The sequence below is a fragment of the Elephas maximus genome, chromosome 14 (assembly GCF_024166365.1).
Source record: "Elephas maximus indicus isolate mEleMax1 chromosome 14, mEleMax1 primary haplotype, whole genome shotgun sequence".
NCBI lineage: Eukaryota > Metazoa > Chordata > Mammalia > Proboscidea > Elephantidae > Elephas > Elephas maximus.
The window spans coordinates 65244127-65271885 of NC_064832.1; the positions used below are offsets into that span (position 1 = coordinate 65244127).

General features: G+C 37.0%; 1 protein-coding gene across 2 annotated transcripts in view; it reads left to right on the top strand.

Moving 5' to 3' along the window:
- PIBF1 (progesterone immunomodulatory binding factor 1) overlaps positions 1 to 27759 on the top strand; it is a 237629-nt gene that overhangs the window by 15955 nt on the left and 193915 nt on the right. For both annotated transcript variants that reach the window (XM_049853427.1, XM_049853428.1), the window contains exons 4-5: positions 12 to 210; positions 10256 to 10375. In XM_049853427.1, coding sequence (XP_049709384.1) covers positions 12 to 210; positions 10256 to 10375 — 319 coding nt within the window. The remainder of the gene's footprint in view (positions 1 to 11; positions 211 to 10255; positions 10376 to 27759) is intronic.

The window sequence follows — 27759 nt, forward strand, 5'->3', positions numbered from 1 at the left end:
TCTTAATATAGAAAATATCAAGAACTATTGAAACAAGAAATGGAAACTATCTTATTGAGACAGAAACAACTAGAGGAGACAAATCTTCAGCTAAGAGAGAAGGCTGGAGATATTCGTCGAAACCTTCGTGACTTTGAGTTGGCAGAAGAGCAATATATGAAACTAAAAGCTTTTCCTGAAGATCAGCTCTCGATTCCTGAATATGTGTCTGTAAGTATTGTGTATCACTTAAAAAAAAGAAATCCTTCATATATTCTCAGACTAAATTTTTGCAATTTATATGGTTGTGATTGTAGGTTTCTAGATACTTTTGGGATACTCACTTGATAAATTATTTTATGGCCCTAATCTAAAGATGTTGAGTTGTGTTCTGATAGCCAAATTTTAAAGATTTTGAACATCGATCTCCAAGGTCAAGCAGTAGATAGGTCTCTGAAGTTAGTGACTATAGTCTATAGAAATGAAAAATTACATCATAAACTGGTGGTAGCACTGTCATAAAAGCCCCTGGATGGTGCCCAAGGTTAAGCCCTCAACTACTAACTGGAAAGTTGGTGGTTCGAACCCACCCAGAGGCATCTCAGAAGACATACCTGGCATGGCAGTCTGCTTCCAAAATGTTACAGCCTTGAAAATTCCATGGAATGCAGTTCTGCTCTGTACACATGGGGTCACCGTGAGTTGGAATTGATGCGATGGCAACTAACAACAGCATGACCCTGAAGCTTTTGGGATTCTGAAGGAGATGAATGTGCCGTCTAATTAGAGGTATTTGTCACCACCAGGATAAGCCTAAGGGGGCTCGAATACAGATCGAAGGGTGTTGTAGGGAATGGTGAGGTTGTTGAAATATGATTTCAGAGCTTCTCTGTTTTTATGTTCTGTTAATAAAAAGATAGGAAATGCTTACATTAGTTTATTTTTCATTTTTCAATAAACACAAACTGAAACTCATTGTCATCAAGTGGATTCTGATCATAGCAACCCTATAGGACAGAGTAGAACTTCCTCATAAGGTTTCCAAGGCTGTAACCTTTATGGAAGCAGACTGCCACATCTTTCTCCCACAAAGCACCGACCTTTTGGTTAGCAGCTGAGCACTTTAACCACTGTACCACCAGGGCTCCTTCCAGTGAACCATGCCCCATAAATCTATAAATTCCAAGTTTATTTAAATAAGCGATATGGGCAGACCAGTTACATCTAGATAGTTAAAAGCAGTTTATGGATAGAAAGTCTTCTCTAGCTATTAGCATGTTCCCCAGGAGATCCCCTGTATCCCTAATAGGGAAAAAGTAGACCAGGTCTTACAGAGTAGAGGATAGAATATGTTTACAGGGACTGGCGGAGCAATAGCTAAGAGCTCAGGCTGTTAACCAAAAGGTCGGCAGTTCGAATCCACCAGCTGTTCCTTGGAAACCCTGTGGGGGCAGTTCTACTCTGTCCTGTAGGGTTGCTATGAGTCAGAATTAACTCGATGGCCATGGACTTGGTGTTTTTTAGTATGCAAGGAGAGACCATGAGGTATACTGCTAAGAAAGATAAAATAGCATGTCCATACCTTTGCCTCAGTTCTTGATGCTTTTCTTGTTTTAGTACACATTTATCCTAATGGTAAACATTCATTTCATTAGCCTGAGTGGAACTCTGGCCTTTAGACCCAAACAATCGTGACTGAAACTTGGACAAATGAGGAAATACTTTAGAGGCAAACTACTCTACAGCTGACTCCAAGAAGCCTGGTTATGAACCTCCTCTCTTTAGTATCTTGCATTAGGCTATGTTCTCTAGAGAAGCAAAACTAGTAAGGCATATAGATATATAGAGATTATACATCAAGGAAACAGCTCACGCGATTGTAGAGGTTGGACCGTCCCAAGTCCATGGATCATGATAGAGGCCTTTCCCAATTCATGGAGCCACAAAAGCCAGTGAACCCAAGATCGGCAGGTTGGAGATCAGGGCTCCCACTCACAGGTTGTGAAGGTCAAGGAATTCCAAGGTTGGCAGGCAAGACTGCAAGGTTTCTCCTGATTCACGTAGCTGCAGGGGCTGGCGAGCCCGAGATCAGCAGGTTGGGGAGCAGGACTCTTGCTTGCAGGCTGTGAAGATTGCCAAACCCCAAGATGGACAGGTAAGCTGCTAGCTCAAGTCCCAAGAACCAGAGGTCAGACAAGAGGCAGCTGCTGGATCCAGAATAAGCCAAAAACCTTGGCAAGGTGAACAGGAAGGAAATAGGCAGCAAAAGGCAGAGAGATGAAGGCTGAGGGGACAGTGAGCTACCACAGGTCTCACCCCTGCCAGTAACACTCAGCAGATTGCGTCATGGGGGTGATCACATTACAGATTTCAACAGGGAAGTGATCATAACATTATACAGGTGCCAAAACACTGAGAATCATGGCACAGCCAAGTTGACACACAATCTTAACCATCACTTATGTATTTGGAGGTTTTTATACTGCATAGTTTCTATTCAAGAGTAATCTGAAATTATTCCATAGAGGACCTTTACCTAGGAATTAATTCCTCCCACTTGACATCTCTCCAGGTTCTGTATCAGAGACTAAACGTTATTGGTTTTTTAAATAACAGAAGTAATACATAGAAAAAATTTAACCAACACAGAAATGTATGAAGTTAAAAGTAGAAGTGCTACATTCATTCCTTCCTAGTCCCGCTCCCAAGAAGTAACCAGTTTCACGTACAAACGTGTATGGATATATGTCAGTATATGGAAATCTTAGAAATGGATTATTCTATGTTTTCTGTATTCCCATTTCAATTTAATTTTTTAGTCTTTTTATGATAAAATAATAGAGACCTTCACAAAATTAATGTATAGCTTAATGAGGTAACGTAGAATACCCAAATAGCTATTAGTTGAGTCAAAAAAATACAACTTTTCTCACCTCCTCAGGCCCCCTCCATATTCTCTGTTGTAGCCAAAGCTCTCTTTCTTCCCCCCAAAATAAACATCATCTGACTATTACAGTAATCATTTCTTTATATTTCTTTGTAGTTTTGTCATCCAAGACTATAAAACTGAAACACTGTAGTTTTGTTCATTTTTAAAAAAATGTGATATGTCTGTTAAGATTCTCTAAAATCTGCAAGTTTTGTCTCCATTCCTTTATTTTTCATCCATTTTGTCTATTGAAGAACCCAGTCTTAGAGTTTCTCACATTCAGGATTTTATGACTACATTCTCATGCTGTAGTTCAACATATTCATTTGTTCTCTGTATTTCTTTCAAATTGACAACCGAATCTAGAACTTGAACACACTAACATTTGGTACCTTTGGCAAGTTTAATTTGTGGTGTTAAATTCTTTCATCGGGAGGCACATAATATCTGCTTGTCTCTTTTTTGTTATGATGTTAACAGCTATTGATGTGTAATGCCTAAATACATGAATTAATTGAGGGTTTCTGAACAGTGGTATTCTAATTCTTTAATTTCATTTTTCTTTGTTAGTTGGAATTCTTAAGAGATGCTTCCCTCATGTATTGTTTGATTACGAAGTTGTACAGTTTATGTTGGAAAGGCAGGATAAATGCTTGATTCCCTCTATTTATCTAAAACTGGTTCCCTAGCAAACTCCAAAGATGTTAGTTTTATTTATTTCTAATATACTTATATTTATGCATATTTGTATTATATAAATATGGATACATGCAAATTTATATATGCTCATCCTTATGATTATATCCTTATTAGTTCATGTCCTTATGAACTCATGAATTTGAACATTTATGGGTTTCAGTCAGTTGCCATTAATACTTTTTGAAGTTTAAAATGCAATCTTTGGCAAATGAGAGCCTCTTCAGGTGAGCATCTGAGTCCTTTTGACGTGACTCCTAGGCTTTGATAGTTTTCTATCTGGCTTTGACAAGGCTTCCAGGCTCATCTCATACAATTCCTGCCGCAAACCCGAAAACAACCATTTGTCTAAGAAACCCTGGCTTCTTGGTGGGAGGTGATGTATCAAGACCTTCATCTGGGCAGTAGGAATCATTGCTCCTAGACTAGTCATTGTCAGTGAACAAAGTCAGGAATATGCATGTGTGTATGTGTATTTTTAAAAGATAAGATACCTCGAGTTCATATTGATAACTCCAGTTCAAATAAATTTTGCAAGGTTTTACTTAATTTTCTTCTGTGCTACATTTGTATGTTTTTTTCTTCCTCACCACAAATTCTGGTTCTCAAGGACACAGGGGATGATGGAATTAGAATATCCCATAAGTAGTCACTTACTTTATCTCCCCCCTGCCTTTTTTTGTAGTTGTACTGTATCTTGTTTGAGCTTAAAGCAATTATATACTATACTGTCTTCCTTTAACCCTCATTTAGTGTTAGTTGTGTAAGTAATTATCTGTTATAAGAAACTGTTAAGTTTCTTTAAAATCTGCAGGTCCTTAGGTCAATTCCTGGCTGGTCATTTTGGTTGTCTGATGCTCGGAATGTAGTAGTTTGCTAAGGAAGAGCTTGCGAGGACAACATTCCCCGAATTCTTGCATTCCCTGAGTTCATAAAGTTTATCCCTGCCCTTTATACTTGGAAGTCAGTTTTGCTAAATAGATGATCCTTGGTTTACATCTTCTTTCTTTACTATCTTCTAAAGTGCTGCTGTCAAATAATTAGATGGTAATCTCTTTTCCCTTAGTCACTTTTTGCCTGGATATGGAAAAAAAAAATTTCTCTTTTTTTAAGTGCAGTAATTTTACTAGACTTTATCTGGGTGTTGGTCATTCTAGGCTAATATTCTCAACTACATGATTTACTTTTTCAACACATATTTCTATCTACCAGCAACCAATAGTGAGAAGATGTAATTTTATAAAGTATACTATTTATAATCGCAATGCAATGCATAAAGTACCTCAGAATAAACCTGTTAAATACATACAAACTCTTCATGAAGAATATCATAAAATTTTATTAAAAGTTACTGAGGAAGAGCAACAACTTGGGTGGATCTCAAGGGATTAATAGTAAAAAGGCTAGTCTCAAAATTCTGTATTATTCCATTTATATAACATTCTCAAAATGGAAAATTATAGAGATGAAGAACAGATTAGTGGTTGCCAGAGGTTAGGGATAGTGGAAGAGAGAGGAATGGGTGTGATCAAAAAGGGATAGCAGGAAGGAGATCTTTCTGGTGGTAGACTAGTTCGGGATCTTGATTGTGGTGATGGTGGTTGCAGGAATCTAGAGGTATACACACACATTGTACCAATATCATTTCCTGGCTTTGATATTGTGTTATACATATGTAAGATGGATCCATTAGGAGCAACTGGTTGAAGGACATACAGGACCCTTTTGCAGCCTCCTGTGAATCTATAATTATTTTTAAATAATTTCACAAATTAATACCTAAATAAATTGAGAGGTCATGTTTATATATAGGATTAATCTATGGCAGTGGTCTCAAATTTCTTGGTGTCAAGACCCCTTTACACTCTAAAAAGTGTTGAGAATTTCAAAGAGTTTTTGTTTTACATAGGTTATGTCTATCAATATTTACCATATTAGAAATTAAAACAAATTTTTAAAACACAAGAATACACAAGCACACGTTGTATTAGCCTTCAGAACAATGACACCGTCACACGTTAAGCAGCCTCTGGCAAACTCCACCATACAATCACGAGAGAATGAGTGAAACAGACAAAAAGCATCTTACTGTAATGCTGAAAGTGGTTTTGATCTTCTGGACCACCTGGATGGGTATTGGGAGCCTCCTAGGGGCCCCCAGGCCACTTACTGAGAACTGCTGGCTTATGATTAATAGAGGTCATTTCACCTTAAGAAGTTCGAGTTTTTCATCTATAAAAGGTCAATAATAATAATAGGGCTTTTTTATTGGGGTAATTGTGAAGATTAAGAATTTGTATATAAACATAAAATGCTTAGGACAGTGCTTAGACATAGAATGCACATAATAAATATTATCTATTCTTTTTGCTGGGGTGGTTATTGCTACTCTTAGTTCTCATTTGGATATTGTTTCCAGATTTGTGATTTCCTATAAAATGAAGTGTACTTGTGCAGCTTTTTATTTAAATAGTTCAAATATAGCTTTTCTGCGCAAATTGTGCTGTCTAAAACGTGTTAAATGTTCCAGGGGCTGTCATTGAGGATTTATCCATAGTGGGTATCAAGTGTCCCACTGGTGGCAGTTATATATATATTTTTGCTCTCCAGTTTGTTAATATTCTTTATCCCATCTTTTGTTTTCGCAGACAGTATTATCCTGACTAGTTATTTGTACACAGATTCATTAATATGTTAAGGACTAGTCTTAAGACTTGGGACTCTTACGAGATATGGGACTTTGCTGCAATATGGTAATATGTTGAGGGGTTTCAGATTCTATTCCTATATAAGAAGGAGTCCCTAATTGTCTTTTCCGAATTTACTGATGATGTCCTAATTTCATAGAACTTTATTAGATGGAACTCTTCACTAGTTTAGGGAAGAAAAATTCTCCTGAGGGAATTACGAATGGGAAGAGAGGTCTAAACTGAATGGAAGTAGTGATGTGAAAGCCACCTCTCGATTGATCCTAATTATTCTTTACACTGTAATGATTGCAGTAAACCAAGAGCCTAAAATGAAAATAAAAAGTAAACTTTACCCCAAGAGTATGGCCCCTAGACACTCTTTTAACTCAGTATTGAAGTCACTGCTGAGGTTCACCCTTCAGCCAAAAGATTGGACAGGCCTATAGGGTAAACAGTAACACACGTAAGAAACATCCTTCATAGTTCAATCCTGTATGTAAGACTAAGTGGCCATATTAGCACAAAAACAAAGACGAGAAGGAAGGAATAGGCAGGATAACTGGACGAATGGAAACAGGTAACCCAATGTGGAAAGGGATAGTGTTGACACATAGTGAGGTTGGCAACCAGTGTCACAAAACAACTTGTGTATTGTTTAATGAGAAACTAATTTGCTCTGTAAACTTTCACCTAAAGCGCAATTTAAAAAAAGATTTCTACGGCTTATCTCACTTTAGAGAAAAAGAAAAGTAAACTTCACCCAGACAAAAATCCCTACCATTATGGAGCTTACATTTCTAGTACAGCAATACAGACGATAAATTAAAAGTAAAATACGTAGAATGCACCAACAGAGAACTTCGAAAAGGAAATCAGGAAAACAATACCATTTATAAAAGCTCTAAAAAGATAAAATACTTAGGAATAACTTTAACCAAGGATGTAAAAAACCTATGCAAAGAAAACTACAAACACTAATTCAAGAAACCAAAAGAGACCTGTATAAATGGAAAAAATACCATGCTCATGGATAGGAAGACTCAACATTGTGAAAATGTCAGCGCTGCCCAGAGCGATCTATAGATATAAGGCAATCCTGATCCAGATACCAACAGCAGTTTTTAACAAGATGAAAAAAACCTATCACCAACTTTATATGGAAAAGAAAAGCCCCTGTATAAGCAAAGCATTATTGAAGAAAAAGGACAAAGTAGGAGGCCTTATACTGCCTAATCTCAGAACCTACTGTATAGCCACAGTAGCCCACACAGCCTTGTACTGGTGTAATGACAGACACACAGACCAGTGGAACAGAATTGAGAACCCAGATGTAAACCCCAATCCTTGAAAAGGACCGGAGTCCGTTAAATGGGGAAAAAACAGCCTTTTTAACAAAGGGTGCTGGCAAAACTGGATGTCCATCTGTTAAAAAATGAAACAAGACCTGTACCTCACACCATCCACCAATACTAACCCAAAATGGATCAGAGACTTAGATATAAAACCTAAAACGATAAAGAATATGGAAGAAACAACAGGGATAATGCTCGGGGCCCTGATACATGGCATAAATAGAATACAGACCATATCTGACGATGTACAAACACCAGAAGATAAGCTAGATAACTGGGAGCGCCTAAAAATTAAACACTTATGCTCATTAGAAGACTTCACCAAAAGAATAAAAAGAGAACCTACAGACTGGGACAGACTTTTTAGCTACAGCATATCTGACAAGGGTCTAATCTCTAGATTCTATAGAATACTTCAACACCTCAATAACAAGACAAATAATCCATTTAAAAAATGGGCAAAGGATATGAACAGACGCTTCACCAAAGAAGACATTTAGGCAGATAACAGACACGTGAGGAAATGCTCCCAATCATTAGCCATTAGAGAAATGCACATCAAAACTACAATGAGATACCGTCTCAACCCGACATTTACTGGCATGTATCAAAAAAAAAACAAAACAACAAATGTTGAAGAGGTTTTAGGGAGATTGGAACTCTTAATGCACTACTAGTGGGAATATGAAATGGCACAACCACTCTGGAAAACGATATGGCACCTCCTTAAAAAGCTAGAAATAGAAATACCATACGATCCAGCAATCCCACTCCTAGAAATATATCCTAGAGAAATAAGAGCCATCACACAAATAGACATATGCACACCCTTATTCATTGCGGCATTATTTACAGTAGCAAAAAACGGAAACAACCTAAGTGCCCATCAACAGATGAATGGATAAACAAATGATGGTACATACACACAATGGAACACTGTGCAATGATAAAGAACAATGGATCTGTGAAGCATCTCACAATGTGGATGAATCTGGAGTACAGTATGATGAGTGAAATAAGTCAATCACAAAAGGACAAATATCACATAAGACCACTATTATAAAAACCCAAGAAAAGGTTTACACACAGAAAAAAAAAAACCATCTTTGATGATTACAAAGGAGGGGAGGAGTGGGGAGAGGAAAGCACTAACAATAGTAGACAAGTGTTAACTTTGGTGAAGGGAAAGACAACACACAGTATAGGGGAAGTCAGAACAACATGGCCAAGACGAAGTCTTAGAAGCTTCCTCGACACATTGAAACACCTTGAGGGACTGAATTACTGGCACCAAAGGCTAGGGACCATGGTCTAGGAGGACATCTAGGTCAATTGGCATAACATAGTTTACAAAGAAAATGTACATCCTACTTTGGTGAGTAGCGTCTGGGATCTTAGAAGCTTGGGAGTGGCCATCTAAAATACAACTATTGGTCTCATCATGTTTGCAGCAAAGGAGAATGAAGAAAACCGGAGACATGAGAAAAATATTAGTCCAAAGGACTAATGGAGCACATGAACCACAGCCTCCACCAGCTTGAGCCCAGAAGGACTAGATGGTGCCCAGCTACCACCACCTATGCTCTGACAGGAATTACAATAGAAGATTCTGGAGAGAGCGGGAGAAAAAAGTAGAACAAAATTCAAATTCACAAAGGCTAGACTTACTGGTGTGACAGAAACTGGAGGAATTCCTGAGACTATGGCCCCTGGCCATCCTACTAACTCAGAACTGAAGCCAGTCCCAAAGTCCACCTTTCAAAACAAACAGTAACATACGTAAGGAACGTGCTTCTTAGTTCAATCAAGTATACAAGATTGGCAATGGGCAACACCCACCCAAAAACAAAGACAAGAATGCAAGAAGGGACAGGAAACCTGGACACATGGACACAGGGAACCCAGGGTGTACAGGAAAGTGTGAGCGTGCTGGCGCATTGTGGGAATTGCAGCCAATGTCACAAAACAATTTGTGTATAAATTTTCGAATGAGAAACTAATTTGCACTGTAAACTTTAACCTAAAGCACAATGAATTAAAAAAATATATATGTGGAATGTGATTTGTCCTAAGTGCTATGGAGAAAAAAACTGGAATGAAGAATAGCTAGTGCTGAATGAGGGTGCTGTTATCAATTGGGCTAAGGGAATAAAGCAAGGCTTTACTGATAAGGTGACTTTTGACCAGAGACCTGAAGGAAGTGAAAGCATGAGCCATGCATTTATGTGGGAAAAAGTTTTCGAGCAGGGGAAACAGCAAGAACAAACCCCTTGAACACTTCATGTGTTCGGGAAATGACAAGCAGATAGTGTGGAGTGAGCAGTAGTAGCGGACGAGGAGTAGTAAATGGAGTATTGGTAAAAGAGAGGAAAGGGAGACTGTGGCCGGTTTGGGGAGTTACAGATAATCTGATCTGGAAGAAATTTAATCAAACATTAAGACTTAATAAAGTATCAGTGGTCTGGGTCAATTAACAGCTATCTTCGTTTAGTTTTGTAGGTACTCCCTTTTATTGCTGGTAATCGAGAGTACTGTACATTGGCAAATTTTAATTATATTTTAAATTTCAAGACTGCTTATTAATTTGACTTTTTTTTTTTTTTTAAAAGATTCGGTTCTATGAACTAGTGACTCCATTAAGAAAGGAAATCTGTGAGCTACAAGTGAAAAAGAATGACCTATCGGAAGAACTGAGTGCAAACAAAGGCCAACTGAAGCAATTGATGGAGGTTCGTATGGTTTTGATTGCTGGTGGGAAGAGGCGCCAACTTTTTCTATGAAGAGTTCCTCAAGATTTGTGTTAAGGAGTATAAAATTCAATGATCAAAAAATGGAATTAGGGCGTGCTGACTGCTGTGATTCTTTGTAAGTAGTGGGAAAGTGGCTAAAATTGAAATAGGTATCTTAAAGGTTGACAAGGTATGGCTATAATATTGACCTGTGATCCACGGTTGACCATTTCATTGTTTTAACTAATTTTTACAGTCAGCTGATCTTGAAATCCTAATGTAGGCCATGTCTGAAAATTGCTGTGTAATTATCCAAATGAGTCAGGGGCACATAAGACTTTATTTGATAACTTAAGTTTCTGTTTCTAAAGTCACTCTGTTGGAAAATTTAGCCAGAACAAGAACTGGAAGCTGAGATATGCAAGGGATCTTTCGCAGGCGTCATAAAAAAGAAGTAAAGGAGGATACTTTGGCTTTTAAGTAGGGTCACTCAGGTGTTCTGATTTGCTCAGTAGAGTACCATTTATTCCTATGTATAAGTATTAATAGAACTTCATTCTCTTTTAAAAGTATTCTAGTTTGGGTAATAAATTATATGGTCATTGTACTTATGACTCTCCTCCATAGGAGGGTAGACTAGTTATTAGCTTGGTTATTGCATTGACCAGAATATCCCAGAATACTATCATGTACTTAAGTCTGCTAAGAATATGTAGCAATAGATTGATTAATACTACCATGTAGCAGTTACAGAGCCCTGGTGGCACAGTGGTTAAGAGCTTGGCTGCTAACCAAGAGGTAAGTGGTTCGAGTCCACTAGCTGCTCGTTGGAAACCTTATGGAACGATTCTGCTCTGTCCTACAGGGTTGCTGTGAGTTGGAACCAACTCGATGGCAACAGGTTTGGTTTTTGGTAGCAGTTATAGCTGTTTTTTTTCAGGGTATCTTAATTAGGGCATCAATTTAGAAGGAAAAAGCTTATGTTTAGAGGTGATGAATAAGGTCTGGCTGCAGTTCTTCAATTACAATTTAGCCTTGTTCATGATATGAAAGGGAGTTAGGACCCATTTATCAGTCATTTTGCCTCTTTTACTTTCCAAATACAGTTAACTCTCATAATACTTCCTTTGAGCAATGTACTGATCTCTGCATTAACTCCAGTGATGTGCCTGGTATTCTGCTAGGTGCAGTCAGCAGTAAGCAGAAGAGAGACCATGTTTGCCATCTAGAACTTAAATTCTAGTGGATTAGAGTTAGAACATTAGATGAGATCTTGACACTGTCTTACTGTTTGACCCTGAACAAGTCACGTAATATTTCCTGTGCTGTCAAGTGGAGAAAATAATACTGTTTGTCCATTTCTTGGAAACCCTGGTAGCATAGTGGTTAAGAGCTACGGCTGCTAACCAAAAGATAGGCAGTTCGAATCTACCAGGTGTTCCTTGGAAACCATTTGGGGCAGTTCTACCCCGTCCTATAGGGTCGCTATGAGTCGGAATCGACGCGACGGCAACAGACTTGGTTTGGTTTTTTGGTCCATTTGTTGGAATGAATTGCCCATGGTTCTGTTTCAAAGTAAAAACACAATTTTAGCAAAGTTGAAAGTAAATATTTGCTGTTTCAAAAACAGCTTTTACCAAAGATGTTACCCATAAATAAATAAATATAGTTTAATTTGTATTTTTGATGCCTTAACTTACTGTGCTATTAGTACTGAGCAGGATCTACTTAAATCAGTAATATAAAGGCAATATTACAGGCAAAATGAAGGCACAGCTTCCTTCCTTTCCTCATAGGAGTAACGAACTCCCCAGTAGCGATGTCAGAGAAGTCAATGTGCAGATGTGAACCCCACTGCAAGGTTCTGTTTTTTTCTTCTGCTGCTAACCTGCTACGTTGTGCAGGTAAACAGTTTTATACGTTTGGAATAATAGATCTTAAGTTTAAAAATTTTTTCCGCAGTCATAATAATCAAAACTTCAGGGAGTATTGGGGGGAGGCAGTTAGATAAGTTCTCAGACTTGGTTCTACAGCACACCATGGTACCTCGGCATCCTTCGAGAGCTTATTATGGTGTAGCAGGCGGCCTGGAGGAATGCCCTGTCCTTGTTGGTACCAAAACACCCCTTCATTAAATAACTTCGACATTTGGTGCTTCTAAAAGTGATCTCTTTTGAACAAAGCATTCTTCAGGCTTAAAAAAAAAAAAAAAGCTTGCAACTCTTGAATTACATTTTACTGCCTGGGAAAGCAAGCCTCTCTATTCTCAAGATTCAAGGGTCAGTTAATGGCTTAACTGGTCACTTTCCCCCTTTTATATCTCCGATTTTTGTTTGTTTGTTTCAACCTTGCTAGCACTTTTAGTATTTTATTGATAGGAGAGCGTAGATAATTAATACTGGTTTGACTCATAGCAGTCTTGAGTGTTGTTAACATGCTAATAACTCTTAAACATAGAAAACAGTTTTGTTAATGAGTCCACATACACTTTTCTTTCTTAAAGGTCTGTCGCTGCTCAGCTAAAAGTGTAATAAACTCTGTTTTAAATGCTTTTCTAAATTTAATAATAATAATGTAAACAGAGGTTTAAATTATAAACTGGAACAAAGAAATTAAGCAGTCTCTTATCAACTAAATAAAAGGCATTAGAAATTCAGAGCATATGATTGAGACTCAATAGAATGAGTTTTCTATTAAGGCCAACCTTCAAGTTTAGTCTTTCTGCTCTGCCAAGGGCATAGCACAAGTCAACTTGCCAACACTTATAAAAACTAAATGAATATTTTTAAATTAAATATCAGATTGGTGTTGCTAATCAGTTTATTTTTCTTAATGACCTTTTTTATATATACGTCAACCAAACCATACCAAACCTGTTGCCGTCTAGTTGATTCTGACTCATAGTGATCCTATAGCGACCCTATAGGACAGAGTAGAACTGCCCCATAGAGTTTCCAAAGAGCACCTCGTGGATTTGAACTGTAACCTTCTGGTTAGCAGCTGTAGCTTTTAACCACTATGCCACCAGGATTTCCTTATAAGGATATTAAAAAAAATAGTGAACAATAAATTTTGCTATTTAATATTACAGAAACTTTGCCATACTACGTATGGAGGTTATTTTTTTTTAATGGTTCATTAAATTACTTAATGCTCTGGTATTTTACATAGGGGAATTCAAAGATACTGGTTTGAGTTCCATCTCTGCAATTTGGCAGTGGTTTGATGATCTTGGATAAAATACTTAGTTTTCTGCATACCTCCCTCATCTTACAACTTCTTCATCTGTGAAATAAAGATGATAATATATAACACCTACCTCACATAGTCATTATTATGAGAATGAAATTCATTCAGTGAAAAATTATTGAACATGTACCGTGTGAGTGGCATTTTCCTAGATACTTGGGATACCTCAGTGAACAAAACAAGGATCCCTGCCCTCATAGAGTTTATATTTTAAAAGGAGTGGGAGACCAAATGGTCAACAGTTACTCTAAAGCAAAAATGAGAATATAAGGGGGCAGGGGAAACCGTGGTGGCGTAGTAGTTAAGTGCTACGGCTGCTAACCAAAGGGTCGGCAGTTCAAATCCGCCAGGCACTCCTTGGAAACTCTACGGGGCAATTCTACTCGGTCCTGTAGGGTCGCTATGAGTCGGTATCAACTCGACGGCACTGGGTTTGGTTTTTTTGGGAAGGGAGCAGGGAAACTAGAACATTGGAAATGGAACAACCAGAGCACAAAGGGAATGTTGACACATTGTGAAAAATGAAAGTAATGTCCCTGAACAATTTGTATAGAAATTGTCAAATGGGAATCTAATTTGCTGTGTAAACTTTCACCAAAAACACAATAAAATATTGTTTAAAACAATAAATAAATAGAAAACAAACAGTGAACATTATAAATAAGCAAATTATATAGTATGTTAGAAGGTGGTTAACTGCAAAGGAATATTTTCAAAATAGACCAGAATGAGGTGGATTGATAGTGCTGGATGGAGAACAGCAAAGAAAACATATTAGAGAATTACATAGGGTGGGCTGGCAGGTCTCAGTGAAAGGAAGGAAGTTTACAAAGATTGAAGGAGGTGAGGAAGATATCAAAATTCTCAAGGAAGAGCTTCCAGACAGAGGAACCAAAAAAAGAATCAAACCAAACCTGTTGCCATTGAGTCGGTTCCTACTCATAGCAGCCCTACAGAACAGAGTAGAGCTACCCTATAGCATTTCCAAGAAGCGCATGGTGGATTCGAACTGCCAACCTTTTTTTGTTAGCAGCCGTAGCTCTTAACCACTGGGCCACCAGGGTTTCCCAGGCAGAGGCACAGCCAATGCAGATGCAAGAGGATGCTGTGGTGTTTGTAGAACAATGAAGATGGCAATATGACTGGATTGGTTGAAGGGAGGAGAGCAGTTGAAATAAAATCAGAGAGCTAATGGGTTGCTTGATGTCATTGTAAAGATTTTGATTTTAACCATATGTGAATGAAGCATTGCAGGATTTTGGAAAGAGGCATAACATGATCTGACTTACAGTTTAATCATTCTGGCTGGTACATAAAAAATAGACGCTTAATAAACACTTGCCAATTTAATTACTTTGAATTAGTACTAAAGAACTTTTGGAATGTCCTACATAATCGTTTTTAGAGAAAATTTTCTTTTGCTGAAAATGGACTAAAGAACTATAAGAATAGAATCTGAGAGACTTGTTACGAGGCTCTTGAAGTATGGTAGACTACTTCAGATTAGGTGATAGTAGTAGAAATGGCATCAACTGGTTAAATTTTGGATGTATTTTATATGTACACCAATAGGATTTCCTAATGGATTGGAGGGAGTGGGTGAAAAAAGATGGGAGCCAAATTAACTCCAAGGTTTCTGGCCTGAGTAACTAGAAGGATGGAGTTGCGTTTGACTGGGATGGGTAGGTTGTGGAGGAGATAGATTTGGGACAAAAAAAATAGTTCAGCTTTTACTCATTGAATTTAAGAGATTTATTACATGTACAGTTGGAGATGGATGTACAAGTGTGAACTTTGGGAGATAAATATTCAGGAATTTTCAGCATAAAGATGATATTTAAAGCTTGAATGAGTTTGCCAGAGGGGAGTAAGTACAAAGAAGACCAAGGCCAGAGCTCTAGGGCACTTCAATATTGAAAGGTAGGAGAGAAGGAAGAATGATGTTCTAGAAGCCAAGGGAAGAAAGTCTGTCAAGGGAGACAGAGGGATTAACAGTTTGAAATGCTGCTGATAGGTGTGGCAAGGTGAATACTGAGAATTAATACTGGAATTAATAAGGTCATTCATAACCTTATTAAGGGTCGTTCTGGTAGAATGGTAAGGTCAAAAGCTTGACTACAGTGTGTGTTTAAGAGTGAGTGGGAGGAAGCCTGGCTGCCATTAATGAACAATTGATTGATCCTGATCAAAAGGAGAAAAATCATGGAATAGAACTCTAAATTCATATGAAAACCAGACTTAATAGAGCCATTGAGACTGAGGGGACCCCTGAATCTATTGCCCGGAAACAATCTTTAAACCTTCAGCCATAACTAACCCATGAAGCCATCAACAGTTTAACTCAATTAATAAAAAATGTTTGCCTTGAGCATTAAAAAAAAAAAAAAAAAAAAATTTTTTTTTTTTTTATAGGCTCTTATAGAGAAGTATCTACCTGAGTTCAAATTGACAACCATTATGAGAACTTTAAGGGGCAGAGAGTCTAAATTAGTGGTAGAGATAGAGAGAATGGTGACACAATGTTAAATATGTCATCAGTGTCATTGAATTGTACATGTAGAAATTGTGAATGGATATATGTTTGGTGTGTATATTGCTACCAAAAAAAAGAGTGAGTAGAAGGCAAGGAATTTAAGAGAGAAGTATAGACTACTTTGAGATATTTGCTGTACAGGGTAACAAAGAGAACAGGGTAAAGGCGACGGGACGTGTTTTTTCTTGTTTATTTCTAAGATAGGAGATGCCACAGCTAATTTATGTAAACACACACTGGGTAAATAGTAGAAATGTTTCTCATTGTCAGCAACTACAGAAAGACATTAGTTTGTTAGCCAGCAGTGTAGGCAGTACTATTAGACTACCAGTTTATACTTGTGTTTGACACTTAAGACTTCATTCTGATCCCATGTGGTAAAAACAAGAATCAACTATTTGGGGAATAGCCAATATCATATGCTTCTGAAATTATGATATTTTGGAGAAAGTATTAGAATATAGGGCTGTTTGTTGATTAAATTATTTCTGATGGGTCTTAAAGAAGTTTCTTAATATCCCAGGTAACAGTCCTGAAAGAAAATAATGATTTTATTAGTAAAGTGAAATCATTTATCTCTTAATGACTAGATTTTTAATTATGTAGGATCTTTTCACAGAAGGTTGAAGCTCAGTCTTCTAAACTGAAGACTATGATTATAACAGATAAGGAAGGTAGAAGACATTTGACCTTGATCATTGGAGGAAGTACTAAAGGGCTGGGTGTTTGAATTGGGAGGCCAAAAAGGTAGTTGGAGACTGTAAAGTCACTGGAGTTTCATTATCATCAGTAAGAATCACTGTCTCTAGGACTTTCAACTATGTAGCCACAAGCACATAGTTTAGTAAAAATACTGAATTAAATTATCCATTTTGAGTTGGAAATACCAGTTTTTTCCTGTTACTTGAAATGCTGTCATTTTGGTAGTTTTTACCCAGTGGCATTTTATTTTTTCCTCTAGGTATTTGTGTTTTATATAGAATATTTATTATTGGTGGTCAGAGTCAGGCAGTGAGAAAAACAAAAATGCCTAGTATGCAAATGGAGTAGCAAAAGATTTTGACTCTTATAGTGGCATCATCAATTTTGAGTCTCTTGACCCAAAAAGGTAAATTTTTCTTTTGACTACTGTGAAAGATAATTTAAATTTCTCCCCAAGGGGAATAAATTTTGTGTTTTGTATTGAACAAATTGAAAATCATCCAGTGAAAGATAGTGGTCATTGACTCTAAACTTTCCTGAATTTTATTTTAAAAAATTGGAAGTATTAACTCTTTTTGCAAATGCGGTCATCTGTGGAAGATTGGTTCCAGGACACCTGCGGATACCAAAATCCTCAAGTCCCTTATATAAAATGGCATAGTACTTGCATATAACCTACTCACATCCTCCCGTGTACTTTAAGTCATCTCTGTTGTTGTCGTTAGGTGCCGTCGAGTCGGCTCCGACTCATAGCGACCCCATGCACAGCAGAACGAAACACTACCCGGTCCTGAGCCATTCTTACAATCGTTGTTATGCCTGAGCTCATTGTTGCAGCCACTGTGTCAGTCCACCTCGTTGAGGGTCTTTCTCTTTTCCACTGACCCTGTACTCTGCCAAGCATGATGTCCTTCTCCAGGGACTGATTCCTTCCATACTGATTCCAAAGTATGTAAGGTGCAGTCTTGCCATCCTTGCTTCTAAGGAGCATTCTAGTTGTACTTGTCTAGATTACTTACAATACTCTAGATTACTTGTAATACCGAATACAATGTAAATGCTGTGTAAATAGTTGTTAATGTTTACACTTAACATTTAACGCTTTCTCAGTCTTTGCAAGTACCTTATCAGAAACCAGAGAGACCATTCTTACCATTTTAGGGGGAGCAGGAATTTCAGCTTCTTTCTGCTTTATCGTATGAATGCTTAGTTCCTTATTACCAACCTTACGGTCTACTTCAGCAACTGACATGCCACTTTTCAAAAGACCTAAGATTTTTATTTCTCATAGTTAGCCTTTGAAGGATTGCTGTGACCACTTAATTGCATTTTAGGAGCCATTTTTTTTTTCACAGAAGCCAAGAGTGCTCACAAGTAGCAAATAAACAACCAGGATACGAGGTGAACCATGCTCAAACAACAAGTGCTGGAGAGAGACTGAGGGTCTGTGAAATGGTGGGCAGCTACAGCAGGGATGCCCACACTTCACTTCGTTCATGTGGATTCAGCAGAGTGCTCGGTGCAGGGCACGTTTAAGTTTTGGTTTTTTGGAACTCTTTTTTTTTTTTCCTGAGTATTTTCAATGTGCAGTTGGTTGAATCTGCAGATGGGGAACCTGCAGATACAGAGAGCCGACTGTAGTAAGATGCTGTGTCATAGTAAGGCATGGGGTTATTGTTATTATTGTGTGCCCAAGAGCGCATTCCAACTCATAGTGACCCTGTAGGACAGAGTAGAACTGCCCTATAGGGTTTCCAAGGCTGTAAATCTTTACAGAAGCAGCCTGCCGCATCTTTCTCCCATGAAGCTGCTGGTGGGTTCGAACCACTGACCTTTGGGTTAGCAGCTGAGCACTTAAACACTGCACCACCAGGTTCCTTCTAGGCTCAGGATAAGGCCATGCTATTAGTGGCTACCTGCAGCCACTATCAGGTTACTGATTTTTAGTAAAACATAATTTGAAACTTTTGATAAGGTACGATTTAAACTATCTCTTCATAGTAATTCAGCAAATACTTCAGTCTTCAAGGTACATGTGTTTAGAGTTAAATGTTTCAAGGTGAATAGCATAGATTCTATAGATTACTTTGTGTAATTTTAAAGTTTAATAAAACACAAACTTTGAAAGATAATATGGCAAGATGGTATTTACCCAAGAATTTTAAAGGACCTGAAGTATGAAGCTGAAACAGCAGCCACGTATAATCTCGTTATCAAATAGGGTAGTTACGTTAAGTCTGATTGCTGGATTGCTGGTAAACTGCCTGCCTTACCCTAGAAACTAAGGGCCCCTAGAACTCCAAACTGATAAGCTACAATTCCATCTTTATTGAACTTGTGGAATGCTTGAGGATTAGGATCAGTCAATACCTAACTAACTTACTGGGGGAATGGCAAAAAAGAGTTTTATAAATGAACATCATTATATTTTAGTTGAGTGATAACTATTCATATAGATGAAGACTTTAAAAAAGCCATCAACAGTGTTCTAAATGTCAATTAAAAACAATGCACACTAAAAATTGACAGACTTTTTAAGAATTAGTGTCATGAGTTGTCAGGGAATTGCTTTCTCTTTAGTGGTTAAAGGATGAGAGCCAAAAAGTTGGAAAAAAAAAAAAAAAAGGAGCTTAAGTCAATAAAAATGAAAATAGAAGTATTCCCTAGAGGTAACTGTGAAGTCCAATCTTATTCAACAGTTAACATATTAATAGTTATATTGGAGAGGAAGCAGAAAGTAAAATCTCAAGTTTGCAGATAGTACAGTTTTTCTGAGTTACAGAATACCAAACTAAAAGGCACATTGGAGGAAGATCTTAGAACATAACATGTGAACTGGTTATGTGTTTTCTTTTAATAACCTGTCAGTTTATATTCCCGAAATTAGCCTGTTCAGAATTGATTCAAAATAGATTACCTGCTATAAATTTGGTGTATTTTTTCTGTTTTATTATAAAAATTTTAAACATATAAATAACTTAAAATTTTTTCAGTGAACACCAGTGTATCATTACCTAACTTCTGACGTTAACATTTTACTGCATTTGCTTTGATACATAATACATCCATCCATTCGGTCATGTTTAACTCTATAAGAAATTATTAGATAATTTTTTTCATATATCAGTAGTTTGTTTCTATTTTCAAGTAATGTATTCTGTATTCCGAGTAATGTCTATTAACTATTTGTTGGGCATTAGTATTATTTCTTCTTTAGGGAGATTATAAATAGAGGCGCTATGAACATTTGCAATTTGTTTTTGTATGGATGTATGTTTTCATTTTTCTTGGGTAAATACTTGAGTGGGATTCTTCTAGAATTTCCATGAGTTGTAGAGTTTTTTGTAGCTTTTATTTCTCTACTGAGATTTTGTATTTGTTCTCTTATCATGAGCATATTTTCTTTTATATCCTTGAGAACAGTTAAAAATAGCTGCTTTAAAATCCTTGTCTGCTAATTCCAACAGCAGGATCACCTCAGGTTGGCCTGTGTTTATAGTCATTTCTTTTATGAATGGGTCACATTTTCCCATTTTTTCGTACATCAAGTAACTTTAAATTGTTTCTTGAAATAATAGAGTAAATATAAATCATAACGTTGTGAATGTAATATTGTTATATTCAGATATAATCCGTTTTATACACCTAATCTCTGTGTGTTCTTAGATAGTAAATTCATTCCGCCACCTACCAGATTTTAGTTTCAGGGTTTTGATATATTTCTGTGAAGAGTACTGATGTTTTTTACTTAGTAGGAAATTAACTTAGTTGTACTTAACATTGCATGTTCTGTCTCTTGGGCAGCAGGTCAAATTTCAGTTAGGTTCTTTTAGCTTTAGCAGGGCTGCTTGTTGTCTGTCCTGCACGTGTATTGTTCAGAAGTCAGCCAGAGATTTGGACAGATACTATCCACAGAATTTAGAACTCCACCTGCCAGTCTCTGGAATTCCCTCCCCACCTTAAAAAAGCAGTCATGATTGCTTGAAACTCTGGTTCTTAGAGCTGGAAAACAGGATTTTCTATTCCGCTATTATCCATCCAGCATGCCGTAGACTGGGCCTGCCTTCAACTAAAAGCCATTAAAAAAAAAAACAAAAACTAACAAACAAAAAACAGACAACTTACCCAGGGCTATTCCTTTCCACCTTCCACGTGTAGATGAACCTACCTCCAGAATCTGATTTTGGTCATCTTCTATGCCTTCAGATAGTTGTTTTTATATTTTGCCCAGAATTTATAGTTCTATCTGAAGCAGGATGAGGCGAGGGGGATTTTACTCAGCCATTTACCAGAAGCAAAACCATCTTACGTTTTTGTTTTATATGCAAGTGAAGAAAATCAGAAGTTCATCTGTGAATATAGAATATTTGACTCTGAGACCCCTTTTCTTCCCATAAGAAATGAGCTTTGCCTTATTGGAGAGTATTTTTCTCAACATGCTTAGCTTTCTACTAACATGGATGATGACATGTTAGGTGTTATTAAGAAAAATAGTGGAAGCAAAATAAACATCAACGTATCTGAATAAAACATGCAGTTTTTGGAATACTGTTTGTAATTTTGGTTGTTTACACTTTTTACCAGTTAACAATTATTGAATTCCTGACAAACCTATAAAGTTCAAAATATAGAAATTATAATCTGGTAGGTGGGGGCTGACACATAAAGATTGTTGTTCTGTGCCGTCGAGATGATTCTGACTTATAGTAGCCCTATAGGACAGAGTAGAACTGTTCCATAGTGTTTACAAGGCTGTAATCTTTATGGAAGCAAATTGCCAGATCTTTCTCCCACGGAGCAGCTGGTAGGTTCGAATCGCAGACCTTTTGATGAGCAGCTTAGCAACTGAGTGCTTAACTACTGAGCCACCAGGGCTCCTTACATAAAGATTAGGATGTGTCATGTGGACACTAATAACCGAGAAAGAAAAAAAACTGGGCGTTTATAAAATCATAGTACAGATAAAGTGAGCATTGACTTGAAAGAGGATAAACTCAGGACAAATAGAAGATATTACTATCTCATAGAGCAGTTAGGAACCTGATAGAAACTTAAAAGAACGGGCATAGGCCAAAATATATAGATGTCTCAAAAATGACACCAATAATGATAGTGCCATAATATTTTACTAAGAAGCTGAAAGATACTTGTTATCTATGTCTCTGAGAATTGAGGCTGGCCATTAAGAAAACAAAACTTTCCATTTTACTCTAAAATTAAGACTTCCTTGGCTTGATCTTGTTTTATCCAAAATTATCTTAATTTTTTTTCACCACCTGGTGGCAGCATATGTCCATCTATTTTTTTAACCAGTTTGGGGCTGCTTAGAATTTCTTGACATTTTTGATCTAGAGGCCAAAGCATTACATTAGATTACCTCATTTTCTTTTGTATTCCTTATTTTATATCAACTTCCTACAACTAATCAAATACTATTTCTTCCTAGTGAAACTCATTTGATCTGTAACTGGGAGAAAGCAGGGCTTTGAACCGGTTCTAAACAATTCAGTCGTGGCCAGTGGAAACAAGGTAGGGCCTCAAACCAGTTCAAAGTGGTTTAGTCATGGCCGACGAAAAGAGGGGCACAGTAAGCACTGTATAACAACCACACCTCTTGTACATCAGCTTTTGGCCTGAGTGGGAAACAGGCAGCGGTGACCTGCTCGAAGGTGGCAGCCAACCACGCAGCTTTGAATGTGTGTCACTTTCATCAATCCTGCCAATAATCCAAGCTCCTGCATCAGGGAGCTTTTGGGAGCCAGTAATCCAATCTCCCGCATTAGGAAACTTTCAGGAGCCTAATGCAGGAGATTAGATTATTGGCAGAACTGTAAGGAGCCATACACACTAAAAGCAGCGGAGTTGACCGCCATCTTTGGGTAGGGCACTGCTGCCTATTTCCTCCCCTGGTCAAAAGCGGATGCACAAGAAGTTTGGTTTCTATGCAATGCCTGTACTGCCCTTGTTTGCCATAGGCCGTGACTGAACCACATCCAGCCAGTTTGAAGCCCTGCCTTGTTTCCATCAGCCATGACCAACTGAACTGTTTAGAACCTGTTCGAAGCCCTGGGAGAAAAAATTATAAAAAACAAAACTTTTCTGGTGTAATACATATTTTTCAGATCGGAGGTTTCTCAGTGTACTGAGTTCAGAATTATCCCTAACAAAAGTGTTCAGAAATGTAAAAGCCACACAGTTGATTTAACTGCACTTTTTATTCATGTAATCTGCTAGCTCATGACAGATAGGAGGTGGAACTGTTTTCGAAATTTAATAGAGTGCGATTCTTCACTTTTAAAAAAAGAAATTATTCTTCAAGTACCACTTTTAGTGGATTTCTGGAATTTTCTTTTGTAATTTTTTCCAGAACTTTAGTTATTTGGAAGTATCTAGATACTAACACTGAAAAATACGGCTCATCTTTTCCTTCAAATGTGGAGTTTATTTGTAAGTGTTAATAATATAGTCTAATTGTATCATAGTTTGAGCTATATTATGTATGTGAGCTTCTGTATGGTACTTAGTGTTTTTATGATATTCTTATGAATTATCTTTATAAAATCTTTATAGCAGGTCAAAATTTTGGTCCATCATGTGCAGGTAAGCTATGTGCAACCGCTGTGCTGTTGTAGAGTTATTTCAGGATACTTCTTTCATTTCAAAAAAGAAGAAATGTAAACAATACAAGGCATTAATGAGTCACCATTTAGTAAACCTATGAAGTTTCATGAGGAAATGGTGAATCTTTTTCTCTTATGAGAACTTAGGTAACTAGGAAACAAGAGTGTTTTGTTCAAGGTGGTTTCCTTGTTCAAAACATAGTTACGTTTATTGAGAAAAAGTCTGTAATATAAACTTGAGGCTTATCCTAAATATTCATCTGTAAGTAAGTTAGTTAATGTGATGAAATTAGGTATTTAATGATACGTACTTGTTTTTATACTTCAGGGAGTATTAACTGTATTCCAGAAGTTTTGTTTTTTTTTTTTTAATTCTGCCCAACTGATGAGCTTAAAATTCCTTTATAAGACGTATTTATATGATGATACCCATCAGTTGTAATTATCCTAGTGTTAAACAGATTCATTAGTAAACAATAATAGGTTAGACTCTTTATATTTAAAATGAATAGCACTGCTTAAAATTTAATTTTGAATTCATGTTTGAATTTAATTTTGTAATAGCATTAGCACACAAAAGAAAATTTTAAAAGAACAGCAGTCAACTTAATATGTATTTGAGTCAAATAAAGGCCATATGCTATCACAGATCACTGAATAAAGTTTCACAGTTCAGATAGTGAAAACATTAAATCATTGTACTCACTACAGGGTATAGCTATGCTAGACTCAGAACTACATAAACTATCATTTTAACATTTTAAGATAAAATTGTATAGTCAGTATAAACTTCTGTCTGGATAGAATAAAGCTTACTGTTTAGATTTAGTAAAAAGAAGAGGAAATAAAGAGATTCTAAGAGATGACAACCTGAATAAATATAATTTTTATTTTATTTTATTCTTCCAATTATCTGCTTCTTAGCCAAGCCACCATTAATTTAAGGCAGCCTGGGTCTTAGTGAGGTCTTAGACTTTGGGAGAATTACTATTCCAGTTATATATCACTACATAACCAAACTGTTACCGTCGAGTCGATTCTAACTCATAACGATCCTGTAGTAGGACAGAGTAGAGCTGCCCTATAGAATTTTCAAGGCTATAAATCTTTGTGGACGCAGATTGTCGTATCTCTGTTCCATGGAGTGGTTGGTGGGTTCAAAGTGCTTAACCACTGCGCCACCAGGGCTCCTTCCTTCATAACAAACCACCCTAAAACTTCATGTCTTAAAACAATGTATTATTTGTTATGGCTCTGAAGGTTTATAGGTTCAGCTGGGTATTTCTTGTTTGGCTAACATTGGAGTCATACGAAGCTTTCGTCAGTCACACGTTTAGGACCAGGATGGGGTGGCTGAAACACCGCTTTCTCCGCGTGACTAATTTAGGCATGGCAGGTTCAGGATGTGGCAACTGGCCGCCTCCAGAGTACACATTCTAAAGACCCAGGCAGAAGTTTAAAGGCTTCTTAGGGCTTAACTTGGACGTCCTAAAACATTCCTTCTGCCACATTGTCTTGGTCAAGTAAGTCATTAAGAGAAATCGACTCTACTTCTCAATCAGGACATAGCTTGCCACATTCAAGGAAAGAAATTGATAGAGGCCGTGTTGGAGATACACTACCAAAGTTTGACATTTCTCTCCCCTAGCTTGAGTGAGAGCCTGAAGACAGTGTGAAAGAGCCCTGAGCAGGCAGATCTTGACTTGTAAAAATCTTTGGGGCCCTACCCCCTCAGGATTAAAGTGTGTTTGGACTCCTTTACCTCTAGAAAGCTGAAGAATAGACAAAAGTGTTCCATTAAAAGAAAGGGACTTTTATATTGACTCTGTAACCAAATCCAGCTGTGTATTGTTTGTAAGAAATATCCTCTATGCAAATTCATAAAGAAAAATTAAAATATGAAAGGATAGGGTAAAAAACAACAAATTGGAAAAAATTTTATTTTTTTCTAGATTGTTTGGAAAACAACTAAAATAATGAGGAAATTTAATAGTGTGAGTGAATACAAGGTAAATGCATAATCAATCAGTAGCATTTCTTTAGACTTACAGTAACTGTCTGGATCGTACATGGGAGAAAATATTTTATTCCCAAGAGAAGTAATGAACTTATATGAAGAAGGCAATAAAATTTCCCAGCGGAGCAGCTGGTAGCTTTGAACCACCAACCTTTTGGTTAGCAGCCAGGCCCTTTAACCACTGCAACACCTGGGCTCCTAGAGGGATGACAAGGTCATAAATATAGCAGTTTGCCCGCTGTTAATATATTAATCTAATGCAGTTTTGTTATATCCCAATATTTTTCTTGTTTTTGTTTTCTTCGGGGGCGGGGGAGAAAGAGAAGTGTGCATGGATTAGAACTGGGTACAATAATTTTAGACTTTATGAAAAAAATAAGCGCTCTAGAATAGTCAAGAGCATGAAAAAGAAGATAGGACGTGGGGGAAGGTAAGAGACTGGTCCTTCCAAGATCCCACTCTATACTACAAAACTAAGATAATCAAAGGTGATACCAGCATAGAAACAGACAAACATCAGTGGAACAGATTACAGAAACAGATCTAATTACATACCACAGTAGTGTTACTTCGGTTCGGTTGAGAAAGATGCTTATTAATTAAAAGAGTTCTAGCACAACTAGTATTCATCTGTTTAAAAAAAAAAAAAGCTGGTCTTCACATTTTATACCATACACAAACAGTGATTCCAGGTGGATTAAAATTTATAGAAGAAAACCTAAGCAGTTACTTGAACAAACACAGACATTCTTAACTTAGAGTCTGCCGACCTTCAGATGGTACGGGGAAGAAATTATTTTCACTTCCAACTAAAATTTAGCATTTCTTTCAATTACAAACGTAGGCAAAAAAATCAAAGTAGTATTACCGTTACCTGTGACTCCTTCAACTTTAAAATCAGGTATTTTCGTATCACAGTGTAGTTATTGCAGGTATCTTTCAATAGTTTATGCTTATCACTAGTTCACCATTACTGTGTGATTAGACACTTCATTAAGTCTTGTCTTTAATGTATTAATAAAGGACATATACAACTTCTAAAAATATTTTGATAACTTTATTTCAGAATAATTTGTTTACCTTGTAATTCCATAATTTTAATTTATGCTTTTAGAAATATTCTCAAAATGGTTTCACAGGCATCACTATATTGCCAGTGGGGTCCATTGTACAAAAAAGTTTAAAAATTCTTAATTTAGGTGAATAATGACAGTGCTTTTCAAACTTTAATGTGAATATGAATCAACTTTAATGTGAATATGAAAATTCTAACTCAGAAGCTCTGAGGTTGGACTCAAGATTGTGCATTTTTGACAGGCTCCCAGGTGATATCAGTGCTCCCAGCCTATGCCAGTTCCTGGGCTGAACTGTGAGTGGCTAATTTTTTCCATAAAGTAGTCACAGCCCCATGCAGCTGTTAAATTTGATTAGAATTCAGTGCCACTATCTCATGATTACATGTGTTGGTGTCTGCCCTATTGGATGGTGCAGGTACAGAAGACTTTCATCATTGAAGGGAGCTCTTCTGGCCAGTGCTGTTCCAGAGGTGGGGTAAAAGCTTTACAAGAAAAAGACAAAAAGCATACCACATGCAAAGTTTAATTTTTAAAGGACACATTTGGGGAAAAAATTGGAATACAGGTGATAAAAAGTTAATACCAATACTATGTAAAGCTCTTAGTAATGCACAGAGGAGCTCTGGTGGTACAGTGGTAAAGTACTCAGCTCCGAACTGAAAGGTCAGTGATTTGAGCCCAGCAGCAGCTTTCCAGGAGAAAGACATGGCAGGCTGGTTCCATAAAGATTAAAAAAAAAAAAAAAAATTTTTTTCGGCCTTGGAAACCCAACAGCACAGTTCTCCTCTGTCCTGTAGGGTCACTGTGAGTCATAATTGATTCTGTGGCAATGGGTTTGGTTTTTTTTTTTTTTTTTTAATAAATTTCAGGAAAAAGACAGCTCAATAGAAAAATGAGCAAAGATTGTAAATAGGCATTTGATAAGAAGTGCAGATTACAAGTGGCCAGATATTCAACATTGCTAGCATTTGGGAAATACAATTAAGCAAGAACGCAGATTGGTAAAAATGAAAAAGGTATTTAATGCTTATTTAAGACACCCTAAAGGCATGAAAAAACATACTTTTCTTGCATTGATATACTTCTTGTTGTTAGGTGCCATCGAGTCACGGTGATCCTGTGTACAACAGAATGAAACACTGCCCGGTCCTGATATACTTACATTCTTTTTAATAAGTGAGATTTTA